The sequence below is a fragment of the Lingula anatina genome, chromosome 6, assembly GCF_051362555.1.
Source record: "Lingula anatina isolate TDL-2025a chromosome 6, LinAna3.0, whole genome shotgun sequence".
Classification (NCBI taxonomy): domain Eukaryota; kingdom Metazoa; phylum Brachiopoda; class Lingulata; order Lingulida; family Lingulidae; genus Lingula; species Lingula anatina.
The window spans coordinates 14,030,376-14,046,779 of record NC_141772.1 but is presented as its reverse complement, the minus strand read 5'-3'; the positions used below and the strand labels follow the sequence as shown (position 1 = coordinate 14,046,779).

At 39.2% G+C, this 16,404-nt stretch overlaps 4 protein-coding genes and 1 long non-coding RNA gene across 5 annotated transcripts; all 5 read left to right on the top strand.

The window, feature by feature from the left end:
- Positions 1–243: 243 nt before the first annotated feature.
- Positions 244–1,399, top strand: LOC106170191 (U3-aranetoxin-Ce1a-like). Its single transcript, XM_013549964.3, has 2 exons — positions 244–384; positions 826–1,399. The coding sequence occupies exons 1-2, from the start codon at positions 340–342 to the stop codon at positions 1,147–1,149; spliced, it is 369 nt and encodes a 122-aa protein (XP_013405418.2). The 5' UTR covers positions 244–339; the 3' UTR covers positions 1,150–1,399.
- A 1,286-nt stretch (positions 1,400–2,685) lies between these two features.
- Positions 2,686–4,035, top strand: LOC106151931 (uncharacterized). Its single transcript, XM_013525367.2, has 3 exons — positions 2,686–2,874; positions 3,301–3,496; positions 3,775–4,035. The coding sequence occupies exons 1-3, from the start codon at positions 2,821–2,823 to the stop codon at positions 3,882–3,884; spliced, it is 360 nt and encodes a 119-aa protein (XP_013380821.2). The 5' UTR covers positions 2,686–2,820; the 3' UTR covers positions 3,885–4,035.
- Positions 4,036–6,209: 2,174 nt separating this feature from the next.
- LOC147761201 (uncharacterized) lies at positions 6,210–7,183 on the top strand. Its single transcript, XM_087014636.1, has 2 exons — positions 6,210–6,309; positions 6,803–7,183. The coding sequence occupies exons 1-2, from the start codon at positions 6,256–6,258 to the stop codon at positions 7,118–7,120; spliced, it is 372 nt and encodes a 123-aa protein (XP_086870762.1). The 5' UTR covers positions 6,210–6,255; the 3' UTR covers positions 7,121–7,183.
- Positions 7,184–9,762: 2,579 nt separating this feature from the next.
- On the top strand, positions 9,763–12,115 carry LOC147761200 (uncharacterized). The gene is made up of 2 exons (XR_015335080.1): positions 9,763–10,227; positions 10,412–12,115. It is a non-coding gene; the product is annotated as an uncharacterized LOC147761200 (long non-coding RNA).
- Positions 12,116–12,668: 553 nt separating this feature from the next.
- LOC147761199 (uncharacterized) lies at positions 12,669–16,097 on the top strand. Its single transcript, XM_087015583.1, has one exon. The coding sequence runs from the start codon at positions 14,236–14,238 to the stop codon at positions 14,959–14,961; it is 726 nt and encodes a 241-aa protein (XP_086871709.1). The 5' UTR covers positions 12,669–14,235; the 3' UTR covers positions 14,962–16,097.
- The last annotated feature ends 307 nt before the right edge of the window (positions 16,098–16,404 follow it).

The window sequence follows — 16,404 nt, the reverse complement described above, 5'->3', positions numbered from 1 at the left end:
TGAACATTTATTATTACAATCTATGCAGAACATTCCAAACATATTTGTTGATGTGGCATATTCTGCCTGTACATTGTACACTGTTATATGTACAGTGGCTTGTGTTGTTGTACACGTTATGCTATAATGATAATAATAATAATAATGATAGTAATAATAATTTATTCAAATGACCTAGAACTAAGGATACATATGCCTGATCAAAATTTAAGCCAAAAAAAGGAGTGCAGTCTTATCAGGCATCACACTGTATCTGTCACATCTCCTGATGATTGACCTTCACCTCGGCAGTTGTCCTCCCAGGTCTTCCAGTCACTTTGACATAGACACGAGCCTAAAATGAAGACTGTGTGTATCGTTCTCGTAGCTGTGGCGTATTTAGGGGTAAGTGTTGAGCCTAGCTACTGTAGTACAGTGAAGGCAGTTAATGATGTTAGAATTTGTGAATATTACACAGTACCGAAACTTGTAGGCCATGTTTTCAACACTAGATAATTACGGTTAACTTGTGATCATTTTTAATAATTATAATAATAATAATAATTGATAAATAAAACAAGTAAGCTCGGCGTTGTTGGGGAAAATGTATCAGATATAGTATCAAACGTCATTACTGACTTGGTATGTTTTGATCACAAGCAGCTGCTCTCCGTTAAGTGTAGATAACAATACACTGTAATAAATAAATAAATGAAAATAAGATTAATAAATGAAAAAAAAAAAAAAAAACAGGAAAAATTTAGTGAGAAGGTCTATCCAAATTATCAAGAAAAGTCTTCAAATAAAACTGATGAAATTAATACCTGTCCTTTATTTTCATTACAGGCAACCGTCTCCGCCTGCTCCTCAAACAGCGAGTGTGACGATAACGAATGCTGTGTGTTAAGTTTATTCTCTGTGTTTGGTCGAGACGGGGACTGCCACGCCAAACTGAAGGAGGGAGCCGACTGCCATGTCGGGGTCTTCGATCCTCTCTTCGGTTTACGGGAGAAGGAGTGCGGGTGTGAGGCGGGGCTGAGGTGTTTGCAAATAACGAGCGGGGGCTTCTTCAGCAGCGGGGAACACAGGTGCGTCAGGCCGAGCACCGTCGCGCCATCTACAGGCATCCCGTCCCCTATACCGGGCCCAAGTACCCCACCAACTGCATAAACTGCGTTAGAGTTTGCCAAAGTTGAAAGAGATACGGCTGTATGGGATTCACATGTATCATGAAATATAGCAGTGACTTTTAAAAATTTTAAATGCCGGTTGAGGAGATATTAAACTGCTTGGTAACAATTTTAATAATTTTTTCTTTAAATAAATGCTTCTCTGGCGCTGGATAACTCCAACCAGGATGACCAGCGTCTTTTTAAAGATTTGAACTTTCACAGCAATAAAACATTTCACAACATGAGAATTTTAGTGTTTTTTTCTTATTTCCATTTTGAATCAATTCCGTAAACCACGTGTGATTTATCAGTATTCCCAGTTTGAAGCTTTATTTTTTATCATTAATTATTATAATTCAACACTTTCTGCAATCAGCTAGACGGATTGTTAAAAACTTGTCGCGTGCGTGTGCGATTTGGTGACCCATACTTTTGTATTTTCACTCCCAAACATCTGTTAAACGAGATGACCTGCAGTTGTAAAATAAGTAATTTATATATTCGACCTACTGTACATCATAACCACCACTGTACTGGTATCTACTGGTAATACGTGTTGTTTTTAGTCAATTAATCCAAAAACCACGAAGTAAGATAAATACCCCCATCAGCTGGACATGTTCTCAACCGAATACCGCTCCATTGAAGATCTACGATAAACTTAGGGTGGGTTCGGACACTGAGTTAGACACGAACCGACAGAGATCCAACTGACGTCATCAGATAATCAATAACAACATTTGTTTTCAAGATGTCACCCGTATTTTACAGAGTTCGATGCCAATACAATAGATCCTGGAGTTACGATACATTGCTAGGATTTAAAGACTACAGTGAATGGTTAAATTGTTGTGTGACTTAAGAGCATCATTCGGTCAGTCTTTCACCCCGCTCAGCGCCGTTTCAAACAGTCCAGAAGTGGACAGTTTGATCGTGAAGATGTGTAATGTGTAGACGTTTGAATGCGCTAGAGAAGCCTTTCTAACGTTTCACTTAGACCTCACATCCGCCCTGCAAATAATAATAATAATAATAATAATAATAATAATAATAATAATGATGATGATGATGAAGATGTTGGTGATAATGATTTTGACAGCCTTTACATCCTAAAAGAATATGTGTTATAAGTACAAAAGTTTTAAGTATCAAAACGCCGCCTTCGTGGGTGTCAGACAGGTCATTGTCGTGAGGTGATAGGGTACATGTCTGAGATCAAATATAGGATTTGAAATGAGACAATTATTGATTCGTGATCCACGTTGACTGGTAAAATATATTTGGTGACATATGTACTAGTAGTAAAACTGACTTTTAATCAATTTGGAAAGTTCTCTGGTTAACCAAATTATCCAACTTTGTAATTAAACGAAAATAATCAATAAAATGAAGGAAATAGGCGATTTCCACAGTATAAAAATTATTTAACATTTACTATTTTGCGGGAGTTCTCATCCCCTGTGTAGGTGGTTGAAATTTTGACCTTAAATACACGTACATCCTTCTTTTAGGACAGCCCGCTCACGCAGGACTATCTGAGACACGTACAGTGCACGAGTACACTGTCACCTGATAACGTGCTACGGCAGATATATTTTCTAGCAGATCATCGGGCTTTAACTTCATTCATCTCTCATCTGTTCTTGCTGTTGCGTCTACTGCCACCACGATGAAGTACCTAACCGTCCTTGCTGCAGTCGTTCTATTGGCCGCTTGTATTCAGGTACAATCTTTGTATCATTATACCATTTTGAATCATATTTTTAAATTATCTGACGATTCGTTGCCATTGATTTACAGCTTTTTCTTCTATAATTTCTTTATATTTATTATCTGAATTGTTCAGCGCTAGTACGTCTAACACTGTAACCCCAGCTTTCTAAGAATGTACTGTTGTTTTGTTAGTTGGTATCTAATTAAGCGACTAAAGTCAGCTTACTTATTTAGCCAATTCAGTCTCTGACCAGCATACTAACTGCCTGAAAAGTAACTAACTGAATGGCAGACAGGGCTGCTGGTAAAGTGAATTATTGATTGAATACATTACAAATTAGCAATTTTCATTATTTTAGTAACACTTCTTATACAAATTCTACAACATTTGAGATAATAATAATAATTATAATAATAATAATAATTCTCTTTTCAGGCGGAACTCTCTCCCTGTGTGGACGACAGCGAATGTGAAATAAACGAGTGCTGTACAAAGGCTTGGTTTCAAGTGTTCTCCCGCGGGGGCAAGTGCCACCCTAAGGTCAAGCTTGGGAGCCATTGCAAGAAGTCGTGGACAGAATCTTTGCTTGGAATCCATGATCGCTCATGTGGTTGTGAGGTTGGAACTGAGTGTAAGTATCAGTGTCACGTTTTTCCCTTTTTCCAAGTAGAAGTTAATTTGAATTCCTTATACACTTTTGATACATGTACACTGATGGTGTTTCGTGCATTTTAAAAACGAAATTCTGTCATATGCTTTGATGGTTAAAGAACTCCCAATCAATTTGCAACAGATATTCAGTGTTGATACATGGTCAGTGTTATAAAAGAACAAACAATTTGGCTAATTACTATGGACGTCAAAGCTTTAAACTTGGTTAAATATGTCTTTTTGTTCCCCGAAACTCAGGTCTTCCCGTGGGTAGAAGTACAGAGTGTGTTCTTCTTCCAACTTCCCCCGTAATAGCCAAATCGACCCCCAAGCCAACCCCTGACTCCGGAAGCGGCGACCTTCAGTAATCTACGTCATCAGACACTGTGACGCAGAGTCACGTGACACATGGACACGTCATCACGAATATGATATGAAATCTGCCGATTCTTGTTTTAGAATTTCAAGTTTTAAATAAGTTGGTCTAAACTTAATGAATTAAAATGTAATGCCCATCTAGTTATTTTTTTTATTTGATTCTGTAAATGACGTTTGAAAAGAGCGTTTGCTAGCGTTTTAAATGAATTACTAGGCTGGAATGAGGATGAGGGAAAACTGCGGTGAAAACGTGGAGTGTTCTGCACCAATATATCGACAACTTAACCTTTAAGTTAAATCAGCGTCACGTAATATTGATTAAACATCTGCGTGGGATGACAATGACTGACCAAATCAATGAACTGAATTTAAAAAAATGTTAAAAAAAATTCCAAATAATTTGCGCCCCTGCTTTTGTAAAAGCATGCATGTGTGTAGGCAGTGCTAAGCGTGTGTACGTGTGTATGGTGCTCCAACCGATACTACAGGGTTACCACTTAATATGGAATATTATTTTTTGGCGAGTAAATTTTCTACAAAATATTTAATTTCTCTCTAACTACTTTAAATCCAAAGCTGAGGTGTCACTCCATGTGTAGCCAGGTGTGTTACTTAATTACCACACAACTCTCGAAACAATTGATGCATGCAGTTGCATGTTCTGTGGTCAGAAATGTGAGGGGTGGTCTTTTCGGCAATTTCTGCCCTTGTATAAAAACGCATGGGTTTGGTCAATCTTTGGAGTGTGTTTAGAGAAGCAACAAAGGGATCGCTCTGAAACTTGACAGGTACCTTAGTGAAGATATGGTTCGACAGCTAAGCAACGCAGCTGACTATGGGATTCTTGCTCTCAGAGAAAATGGCCAGAAACGGACAGCCATTGCAAGATAATTCAACATTTATCAGGAACCGTTAGTAAAGTCCTCCAAAGAAATGCTGCAACAGGGGCACCTACTCCAATACCTCGACCAAGGTGTCCGCGTATCACACCAAGAAGACAGGGTCGCCTTCTCCTTAAAGGACGCCGTGCTGGTCGTACAAAGGCAACCAGTGTCCTCAGAAAAGAGAGGCAGAATGTCATTCAAACGCCCGTTTCAAGGTCCCTCGTGAACAAGAGATTACTGCAAGCCGGTTATTTTGCACGAAGGCCAGTAGGGAAACTACTGTTAACAGCAGGTCATATACAGCGACGTCTGCAATGGGCTGGGGACCACGTGCTTTTGCAGCCAAAACACTGGAATCACGTCGTTTTCAGTGATGAGGCCAGATATGGATTTTTTAGGGATGATCGTAGAATCCGTGTCCACTGACGTGTACGAAGGGCATAAAACGATGATTGTGCACTGCCTAAGGTGCAAGCAGGGGATGGTAACGTCTCTGTTTGGGGAGCATTTCATGTCGGTGCCCAGAACCAGTTGGTTTTTCTAGGAGGCAACCTCATCCAGGATTCCTACAGAGACATTCTACAGCAAACAATGCTTCGACTGGTAAGAGTCATCTTCAGAAACAACTTTGTGTACCAAGAGGACTGCGCAACCCCACATCGAGGCCGCAGAATCACTATTTTTCTTCAAAACCAATGGGTTCAGCAACTACCCTGCCCTGCAAACTCTCCAGATATGAACCCAATTGAAAATCTGTGGGCGGAAGGTATTCACAGAATTAATAGCTATGGTCCTCGGCCGGTAAATAGTGATGAACTGCGACAGGCAAATATCACTGCGTGGAATGATACCCCCACCCAAACTCTTAAAAACTTGTCACAAGGTATGCCATGTAGGATGAGGGCGCTGTAAGCGGCTGCTGGAGTTCATACCCGCAATTACTGACTTTTCATGGTTTACTGTAAAGAGATCTTTGACTGTGTAACATATCACCGTCCGGAGGCTATCATTTTTTTTAATATCTTATCTTAAAGTTTATACTGACATTAAACTGTTGATATGCTTTTCTGGGGGTGTTCCTTTCTTTTGAATGGCATCTTATGTCAGATTTGATATTATTGACCAAAATATCTCACAACAGAAGACTGGATGATATTATCACTCAGTGACATACTTTTTTAATGACTCAAGCCCGAAAAAACTTTAATCAGCACTCAAAAATAACAATGATAAAAAATATTCCATATTAAGTAGCAACCCTGTAAATATGAATTATGCCCGGTAAATTTCATAACATGGACTAAATATCCTTACGTGAAAATCACCTGCAGGATTCACATGAAGAAATCCGTCTTTCTTCACACGGTATTCCATTATAATACGCCATAATACCATTTAAGTCGCAGCTTTGTGGCATTAACATACAGTATACTGTATATAGGAGTTGACACCAGGTTCAATACAGAACACCGAAACGATGATGAAGGCGGGTATTTTAGCTGCTCTCTGTTTTGTGGCTGTGTATGGACAGGTTAGTTTGTTAATATTTTTTTTAAATATTGGTTTAAGATAGTTTGGCTGACAAAATTGGAAAAAAAAATGCCAATAAAAATTCCTTGTATGAAAAAAGAATATTTGTTTCCGATTTTAGTCTTGAGCCCGACTTACAAATCTTTTAAGTTTTTTTAACTTAGCCTTAATAAAATTCAATAGACAATTTTACAAACGACTTGCCCAACGTTAACCTTGACTTTTAGAGCAGATGTGGGCCAGCTCCCGCATTTTCAAATTTTCATACGTGACAACTTGCCGTAAGCGTTCTCATGTGATGATATAAAAATCAGCACATTGGCACAAATCTGACCTGTAGCTATATTTCCCTTATATTATTTTAGTTTTTAAATTTTAGAAGTTTTTCTACATTTGTAACACTTTTTTACAGTGTACAATGTATCATTCAGAAATACTGAGCTGAAGCACATTTGCCGCTTTCGCATATCAAACAACAACCCCTCATATTACAGCTTAAACCTGGGAAAGACTGCACGAGCGACAAAGAATGCGATAAAAGCGAATGCTGCGCCAAAGCTTGGTTTAACTTTTTCTCCCGTATGGGCAACTGCTACCCAAAACTAACCCAGGGAGCGGTGTGTGACAAGTCCTTCAGAGAGACGCTCTTTGGCATCCACGACAAAACATGTGGCTGCGTATCTGGCCTATCTTGCAGAGGCGTGCCCCAAGCGGATAAACCTGGAGCTTTCAATGTAGAGTTCAAGTGCGTGCCAGTAGGGGGCAGGCCCAAACCCACGACGGTACCCGAGGGAAGTGGCGATCAACAGTAATATCTCTGATGCACCATCCAGGAGGGGATATTTGTAGTACATTATTGCCATAATAAAAAAAAAAAAAAAAAAAAAAAACGCTTGTGCATGAGTATTTTAGGATGTATTTGGAATGTGCGTCCCTAAATAAACAAGTCAAACAAAATTTGTTTTTTGCTCTGTTAAACTCGAATAAATCGATCATGACCTCTCGTCTCCATCAATAATTTCAATATGTATTTAATCATCCCTAATCACACCTAACTTTCTTTTTTATACATCAAAACCAGTTTTAATATTCCCATTGTGTTCCCGGTTCTAAACATTCCACAAAGTGGCACCAAAGGGCTGAAACTTATACTCCATCAAATAGACTACCACCACGGCCATTTCATACAAGTGACACGTAACGTCATTGTCACGTAAAACGTGTAAATAAGGGATCATTTGTGTACAATGTCTGCGTTATTTAGATATGTTCTTAACGACCAGGCCTCGTCAACAGGGATCATAACCAATCACAAACACTAGTACGTGGGTGCTAATTGCGTATAATGTGGGAAGCAAACTATGATAAATGCGACTAAAGTGCAGCAGCAGGTCGTGTCGTTCTGCCGTTCCCTGCAGCTAAAAAGCCGAATTTGTCATATTTACTAATACTGTTTCAAGTTGTTAGGAACGAGCAAAGGAAAGAGAAGACAGTGTCTAACTACGGTAAGTTGTGAACGGTCGTTTTGTAGCCTATTTTTTAAAGTTATTTGAAAGGATCAGTGATTGATGCGGTTTCTTAGGAATTGTTAAAATTTACTGTTTTAACCGCTTTCAGTGAAATTGAATCCAAGATGTTTTAGCTTTTTAAACTTAATAAAATACCGGTAAGTGACAGACATGTAATAGGCATAGATGTTGGTTTCTGTAAAATAACGAGGCAAGGTCTCTCCTTCTCTCCTTCTCTCTCTCTCTCTCTTTAGTCAGGCGTTTTTTCTATCCTTCCGGCTTATTTTTAACGAGAGTTAAAGTCTAACCCACGTTGGTGAAAATCATGATGTAATTAACTATTTTACTTGAACCAAATAGCTCCCCTGGATTGAAGTTTTGAAATCAAGTTAAAAACTGCAAAAAAACGCAAAAATAACTAACTACAGTAATTAAATAAACAAAAAATAAATAAATGAAAAAGTTTAATTAATGCTGTAAATCCAGCCACTTTGTTTAATTAGACAACCGTTCTATGGTGTATTCTGACATTGTACATCACCATATTCTTATATGCTGTCCGATGTTACTGCTCCGAGGTTTTATTGCATTTTTTTCTTTTTAGAGACAGAGAAGAAAATTGAATGTATTTATTAAGCTAAAATATTCCTGCCTCTTAGCTCACAACTATATCATTTCGGACAGGTTTCTGTTAAGATGTATTATAATCATATTTTTCAAGATCACGTGCACATCCTAACCATATGAAATGTAGATCCACACATGACTCGTCCACGGTTCTGAAAAAAAAAAAATAAATAAATAAAAGAGACAGAGAGAGAGAGAGAGAGAGAGAGAGAGAGATCAGTTTACTTAAAAGATATTCACAGCGGTAACTGATTTCCGAACTTTTTGACATGTTTTCTAAAAATCCCTTAAAAGGCCTCAGTGATGGGCGTGTATTTCAGTATTTCAGTTTAGCACAGCCGTCTATTTCAATCAAGATAAATTCACGCAAAGTTGCAAAAACACAATTAAAACATAGTTTTTATATGCAATGCTAAAACACGGAAGTGCAGAAAAATCAAATAAGGCATACTATGCGAGAGTGACTTACACTGGAAAACACAATGAATTACGTGTCCTAATTACTATTGCTACTCCTTGTTCGCCAACGGAGTGAATTGATCAAAATAACAATCGGCATCGTAACTAATCTATTGAGGTACGACTAAAACAAAGACACGCTTTCAGTAGACAACCCATGGGTGATACTCTATATAAGACCTCGGATTCCGTAGGGTAATGAGACATTTAATATGATATCGAACACGATTAACTGTCCGAGGTTAATATTGACTTGATCGATTGATTTCTTGTCACACTCGGCAGTGCGTTTAACAGCAATAAAGTGTCTCATTCATGTAAATCAATTCCGTTAAAGTGAAAACCAATCAAAAGCAACCCAGTACTGACCACTGGAGACTAAAAATCTCGGCGGGAGGGGCGTGTTTGTATGGACAGAGCCTGGGGTCAAGAGAGAGAGGCGGCGTCTTTGATCTTTGTGATAAGCAGCTCGATATTTTTGCTGAAAATATAAAAACATTGACATTTAATGGCCTTGCACTCATGTGTCTCGTATTCGAAATGACCTGAAGCCAATTAATGCTGGTGATTAATTGAAATAGAGACTCAGGCGTGGAGAGTAATTGCAATTCGTTATTAATTCGAAAGGGACGGATATCAACTTATTTCTTAAAATTAGGGACTCATTAACTTTAAATGCTTTGTTTCTAAATGACGGTTAGAACAAGGGCAAACTAATTTAAGAAGAAACGCGTCACACAATATCGGTAAGATTTTTATAAAGCACGTGGTACAGGCAAATATTCTGATTATCTTAAATAATTTTAAAGGCTGATCGGACTAACTTACAGGTGCAAGCGAGTAAATGAAATTATGCAAACTAAAAGTATAAAGCGGAACGGCATATTATAATTTCCATTGTTTGTTTATTTGTTTTATAGAATTATGTTTACCCCGCTGCATAAAGAGTACAGAATGACTTTCTGTTATACTTTACAGATCAGTCCCATGCCGAATGGACACAATGAATAGCGGTCTGTGTGCCAAGCGGTGGTTTATGAAAAAATGAACAGTGTAAATAGATTCCACAAAAAGACTAGCCTCTCCATTGGCACACAAATTAATATTTAGGGTGCAATGCTGCAGCTTAAAGGCTACGAAGATTGTGGCGCTAATAATTGGCTGTTGACAAATTTACTGCTGGAAAGAAAATCCTCGAAAATTAGATTAAGAAAGCCATTTGATTTAGCGACGGATTTGCGTTATCGACGTGTTTATTCTCACGCGTAGCAACAGCGTTCATGGACCAGTTGTTAAAGACGTTTGTGTCGGGACACAAGCACTAAGTATTGTAGTAACAAACTTTTTTTTCAAGTAAAAGTTGACCTTTAAAACGTCAGTTGTCAGATTTAGCTATACGCCGTAGACGACATACTCGAAGAGATCTCTCTGGTGAATGTCACTTTTCAAAAATAACTGACTGAAGTATTTTGTTGAACGTCTACATGGTGTATTTTTTCTCCATTTCAGCTAGGGTGGTTTTTGGAAGCACACAGCCACGAGAGCGTTGACCCGAGACATGATGCACGTGCTCGGCAGAGTTTTTTCGCGCTTTGCAGTCATCAGATTGAAGACAATAGTGTAAAGTATGTGGTTGATGTGAACGGAACTCACAGAATGTGCCCTTCTTCGAGGACAGGGACGATGGTTGTATTTCTCTGAATTCTTTTGCACTCAAACAATTATGGATTTATTTTTGCAAAGAATTTGAGGGTGGGTTCATAAACTCGTGATCTCAGTGACTCAGAGCGAAAATTTAACTGATGGCACTTCGCGCAGGAGACTTAAAACTAATCGATCTTAGGGTCTTGTGCTGAAAGTTACAGCCAAAATATAACTGTCAGTATTCTACAAAAAAGACAGCTGAAAAATGATGTGCACCGAAAGCAGAAAGACATTTCTCTGAATTAACCAACTCTGCAAAATGCCACAGGTTCGGAGTAAGGAAAGCATACGCGATCAAGCAACGTCTATGGGGATACACTCCATCTTGAGAAACGCCTCGACTTTCTCCGACGAAGCCAGACGCCGTCTCAAAATTGTCAACGAGCTGGAAGAAAAGCATAAAAAAGAACGTTTACGCGCACTTGAAAAGAAGCGTGTTCTCCACGCCACGCACGCGCGCGCCGCCACCCTGAGAGTTCAGGAATCTCTGCAGCGTCTAAAAGCGTACAGACTAGTATTGGATAGCCATAGTTTCTTTACGGCGGCCAACAACTCGGTGGCGTTGAACGCCAAGTATACCCAGAAAGCGCTACGCCCGCAGATCTCACGCGCTTTGGAGGAGCTGGACCCCGTGTTGCAACGACAGAGGTTGTCCCACAGCCTTGTGCAACAGTGCAGAACGGACTTCAGAAATGTCATGAACAGAAATCTTGCTGCAATAGACTCTCCCGAAGAAAGGGAGAGAAAAAGACGTAAAAAGTTGTTATCTTATTTAAGGAATGGGGATGAAAAGAGTTCAGACAGTTTAAAAGAGCGAAACGTATCGGCGTGTTCGAAGTCGACAAGAGAAACAATTAGAAACGATTCATCGGATTGGTCAAAAAACAAATCGAGTTTGATCAGACTTCCTCGGCCTGGGAGAGTTTTACAAACGCCTTTAATCCATAGTAAAGCGCCGCCGACGTCGCTCAGGCAACCCCACTATAACAGAACTCCCAGTTTTAAAATGCAGCAGCGGTGACGCATGTGAGTGTGGTAGCGGTGACGTCGCTTCCCAACCGTGCAATGACACTGTATTGATCAATGTTTATACGTACACACTTCCATGCAAATATACACTTATAGTAGTGGTAGATTAAAGGAAGCTGAAATGACTACCAACGGTGCTTTGAAATCAAAGAATGACATTGGAACACTTGGTCTTAAGTGACAAGAAGGATGACTTTATTTGTACTTTTCTTAAGCTTATGCGACAGGGAAGGTATTTATTGGTTGTAATAAAATAGGCGTCGTTTAATGTAAACTCTATGTGAACTATTTGCCTTGAGATTTATTTTGCAAGTTACACTTCTTTGGTACAATGAACTGTTGTTGTGAATGATTTAGCCGTCTTAATAGCAGTCCGATAGAAGCAGAAAGAAAAGCGTAACATTTCTATACCGGTCAACTAGTGCTATTTATTCTTGTTGTCGGAAAATCATAAATTCATTAAACACACAATTGTTTTTATGTTTTGCGGTTTGTTTTAATAGCTGAAAGACTCAAAAGCAACTTCACTGTTTGTAACAAAGTCAAAAGTGCAGTGCTATGATCGGAATAGATGATCCGTAACTTAAATTAACAATATTAACATACAAGCTCTGACGTCACCCATTCATTTGACTGGCCTTAGAGGTCGTATTGTTAAACTTGGGTTATTCTAACAACAGCCACCCACAGGTCGCGTTGACAAACGCAAGATCATAGTGAATGTAAATATTTCTATTAGACTTTTGGAAATATTTCATATTTAATACATTACGCGTAAACAAAATACGAAAGCATTGTCGTGAGAAAATCACCCGATGCCGCATTTAACGCTCTTTCTTTTCCTATGCGCTTCATTGAATAAAGCCGCCACATGCCTTATAAGACATTACTTGCGCGCATACAAAATTTATAGTCGCCCTTTCACGTGAATGCGATCACAATAACAGATACCACTACGTGTTGTAAAGTGACGTAATGGAGCAGAATTTGCATAATAATTTCCAGCCATAGTGACTCACGTACATTAAACCCGTTGAGAAGAAACATATATCTTGAATATATTGGGTAGTGCAGTAGGCAGTATAGGAGGGTCTAACGCTTAGCATGGAACAAAAACAGGTGCGAGGTAATTCTCTCAGCGGCGATTATTCCGGGACAACACCACCAGATTGTTAGCAGCACTTGGAAATTCACAGAATCGGTCGATTCAAATTTCTGAGAGAGAGGTCTAGCGCTCTTTATGTCAAGACCCGGGTATTGATTGTCAAAAGACTCGATAATGGCCATCCAACTGTCGCTGAATTTTTAATGCACCCGTTTGGGTAGAGCACTGTAACTTTACCCAAACTACGAAGGCACACATCGAGGACACTCAGGTTTTTAGATCTATTCATAGCCGTAATATGAGCTTTAAAACAGCCGGGAGAAATGTATAGCTTCGCTCACCGAAAAAACACTTTTTGTCAAGGGTTTTCAATAACAACGACGTTCACTTTATTCAAGGTCGACCGCGGAGTGCTAGCAACGTTACAGTATCGTTACAATTGAATGGCCTAGGGACGAAGAAGGGCCTTTCTATCGATCTGACCTTAAAAGTTGGATAGGAAATCGACGCAGGTAGATAAGTAAGCCCGAGGGTGGTCTCTTACAAAAGGATCTTACTTGTAACCAAAGCTGATTTCTTCCCGTGTAAATATACACAGCGAAGTAATAAGGTCGAGATAAAAGGAAGATATTTATATGTACTTCTGCTGCGGGGGATTATAAACTTTTTAAAGTGCTCTCACGGCCACGTCGTCATAGCTAACAGGAATCAACGCCGATGGGATGTTTAAAAAACATGCCTGTCATTTAGTCTATGAACATTTACCCATCTTACTCAGAGCCTGGGTTGAGCCATGAACGGGAGTCTTTGTTCAACAAAAAAGCTTTTAAACAACAAGTTCACTACGAGATAGGAGGACTGTTCTGTATCAGTGGCTCAGAAATTGGAGGAAGGATGAAAAACGTGCGTCAAACATCGACTGAAAGACACATAATATCAAACACTGAGAATATTAATCGTTCACGCAATGTTAAACGGCCAGTGAAAAGAGCCAACAATTCTAGTAGTTTGTCAGTGTAACAAACGTCCTTTCACTGTTAAGTGTCTCCGTCTGAAAGCAGCGCTGAATGCGGCAATGATTAATCGATGCAAAGGACAAGTGACAAGTCTTAGATAATACGAAGATCGACTAGACTTCGAAAAGGGTCACGCACATTCATCTGTCTCTGTTTCTATAGGACTGAAAGTTTAATACATCTGGAGCTTTTAAAAGCGCCGAGCTCCGTGAAATACCACAGTTGAAAGCTGGAGAGGAATTTGGGCTAATAAAAAGTTTGTTATTGGTAACAAGTAGCAACAAGCGGGTCTGGGTCTGTAATTCAACCGCGGGCACCTGATAAACTACGCTGCAGCCTGAGCTGACGGCTAAAAACAGTGCAAGCTATCGTAAACATGCGTGGCGTTAGTCTGCTCTAGGATCAAGGAAACATATTTCTTTATTCGTGAATATTTTCAGAGGAGAAACAGTGTCGTAGAACTGTAACTCAGAATCACAATGACTCGCGGAAAATCGGCCAAAGTGACGGCAAAAGATAGGAAATTGTTCTGGGATAGTTACAGCGGACGGTTCTACTTCGAGACGAAGATAGAATCTCTGGAGAGCCAGTGCAAACGGAAAAGCAGGGAGGTGACGATCATGAACAGGGGAGAGACGAAGGAACTGGAATTTCAGAAGAAACAGATGTCCTATGCCTGGCATCTGCACGAAATGAAACTCTCGCGAGAGATCGACGGCCTCAGAGATTCGCTCAAGGAACACGCCGCGGAGAAAATAGTTCTCGACCAACTGAACGCGGCGAAGAATAAAGAAACGATAAAAACCAGTATTAATAAAGACGAATATGACAAATATGGATACAGGGGCTCAAAGAAAGACCTTCTTCCAGAGATAGAAAAGGCTAAGGGGCAACTCACAGGAGAAATTATTAGAAGGAAAAAAGCGCACAAACTTTTAGCTCAGAGACCGGCCGTGACGTTACTAGATAGGAGCCTCACGACGTCAGCATTGTTTTCCTCGAGAAAACGGAGCAAGTCTTTAGGAAATTCTCCCATCCAAGGCGACAAAGAAGCCAAAAAACTAATCTTACCCGCAATTGCTGTTACCCCGAAATATGTCCGAAGACGGGTGGCTTCCCCGTTGACAGAGTCGTCCACGCGGGAAGAGTTGCCTGCAATTTTTGTGACAGAAGCAGAAAATAGTTCAGATATCCAAATTAAATGATATATCAATATTGTTAAGTTATCATGGGACCACATTTATTGCTTAACGTATTTAGAAGTTATTTTTTCCACTGTGATACTCGAAATTTTATTTTAGTTTTCTTGGCCTTCTTCTCAAGACAGATAGCAAAGATAGCAGGAGTTTGCAAACAATGAGTGATTATAAACCAAAAAGATCTCCAGGCAAAGACCCGTCTTTAAGTAATTAATCACTTTCTGAATAGAGATCAAGGATGCTTAAGTACTGTACATGCTTGTAAAACTACAGTGGGGGTCGTTTATATGTCACGTCTCTATGGCGTATACTGTAGCGGTATCGTTTTACAACAACCTCGAGTGTCATGAAAATGTCAATACACGTGTGCCATCACGTTATCAGAAAGTACCTTAAACTGGATTAAGAGACACTGATACACAAGCGGTCTGTGATAGTTTGACGTTTAAGAGAGGTCATCGTTTTATTTTACGTACAAATATAAGAAATAGGTTCAGGTGTGTGAGTCTCCGTATTTGATTAGTGGGGAACCTTATAACAGAAATTATTCTCTGATTTTAAAATTGCTGTTAAAATATTTCACCACGTGAGAAGTTTGACCATCACTTAAAAGTGATGCATTTTAAGGAGAATTCCTAAAAGCTACGTTGGCATGACAATTATGTACAATCAAATAAATTTCGGTTAGCCTGGGGTTGTTTTTAAGTCAGCAAAGTGCCATTAATTACGAATTTTGTCATCGCCAGGATGAAATCCTATTTTCCAATTCCATCTGTTGGCTTTTTCTGCACTTCGGAGTTGACTTCAGAGTTATTCATATTCATAGCGATGCAGTTCTTTTAATATCATGTGAAATTTATTGTTGAAGTTTATTTTGACATTTTATCCCAAGGACTTAGTGTGGGATTTGTCATAAATAGCCCGGAGTTGATTTCCATTAGTGGCAGCAAAAGTGTGTTTGCGAAAGACTTACCGGCTTTAAGAAGGTTTTAAATACAACTTATCAACATGAACGTTTTATGTTTCTGCATACTTTTGGATATGAAGTGTCTTACTAGGCCGTAAGGAGAGATTCTCTGCGCCAGTGATTATGTGACGCCCTAAATATAATTTAATAAAAGGCGGTTGTCCATTCAAAACCACCTGCCAGGATTTTGTTGTGATTTCACGTTCTAACTTTGATTTTAGGACTAGGCTATTTTGTCACTGTTTTGAAATGTGCATTATCGAAGTGTGATGCCTTTTACACTACTGGCGTACTCCATATTTGAAAGCAGTTTCACAGGACTATTCTCCACGTCTCCCCAAACACGTTTTTTTTTGGAATAATGCATGATTATACAAGTATTACAGCATAGTTTTTTCAATTACGAAACAAATTTATTGCCATCAGTTAGAAATGCGAGCCCATGTGCGTGATGTAGAATCTTGAATGTTTTTTCCTACAAC

Bases quoted from the DNA above. Each gene is read 5' to 3' on its own strand.
- LOC106170191 (XM_013549964.3), top strand. From the start codon at position 340: ATGAAGACTGTGTGTATCGTTCTCGTAGCTGTGGCGTATTTAGGG. The intron at 385-825 runs GTAAGTGTTGAG...TTTTCATTACAG, and splicing joins TAGCTGTGGCGTATTTAGGG to GCAACCGTCTCCGCCTGCTC.
- LOC106151931 (XM_013525367.2), top strand. From the start codon at position 2,821: ATGAAGTACCTAACCGTCCTTGCTGCAGTCGTTCTATTGGCCGCTTGT. The intron at 2,875-3,300 runs GTACAATCTTTG...TTCTCTTTTCAG, and splicing joins TATTGGCCGCTTGTATTCAG to GCGGAACTCTCTCCCTGTGT. The intron at 3,497-3,774 runs GTAAGTATCAGT...CCCGAAACTCAG, and splicing joins TTGTGAGGTTGGAACTGAGT to GTCTTCCCGTGGGTAGAAGT.
- LOC147761201 (XM_087014636.1), top strand. From the start codon at position 6,256: ATGATGAAGGCGGGTATTTTAGCTGCTCTCTGTTTTGTGGCTGTGTAT. The intron at 6,310-6,802 runs GTTAGTTTGTTA...CTCATATTACAG, and splicing joins TTGTGGCTGTGTATGGACAG to CTTAAACCTGGGAAAGACTG.
- LOC147761199 (XM_087015583.1), top strand. From the start codon at position 14,236: ATGACTCGCGGAAAATCGGCCAAAGTGACGGCAAAAGATAGGAAATTG.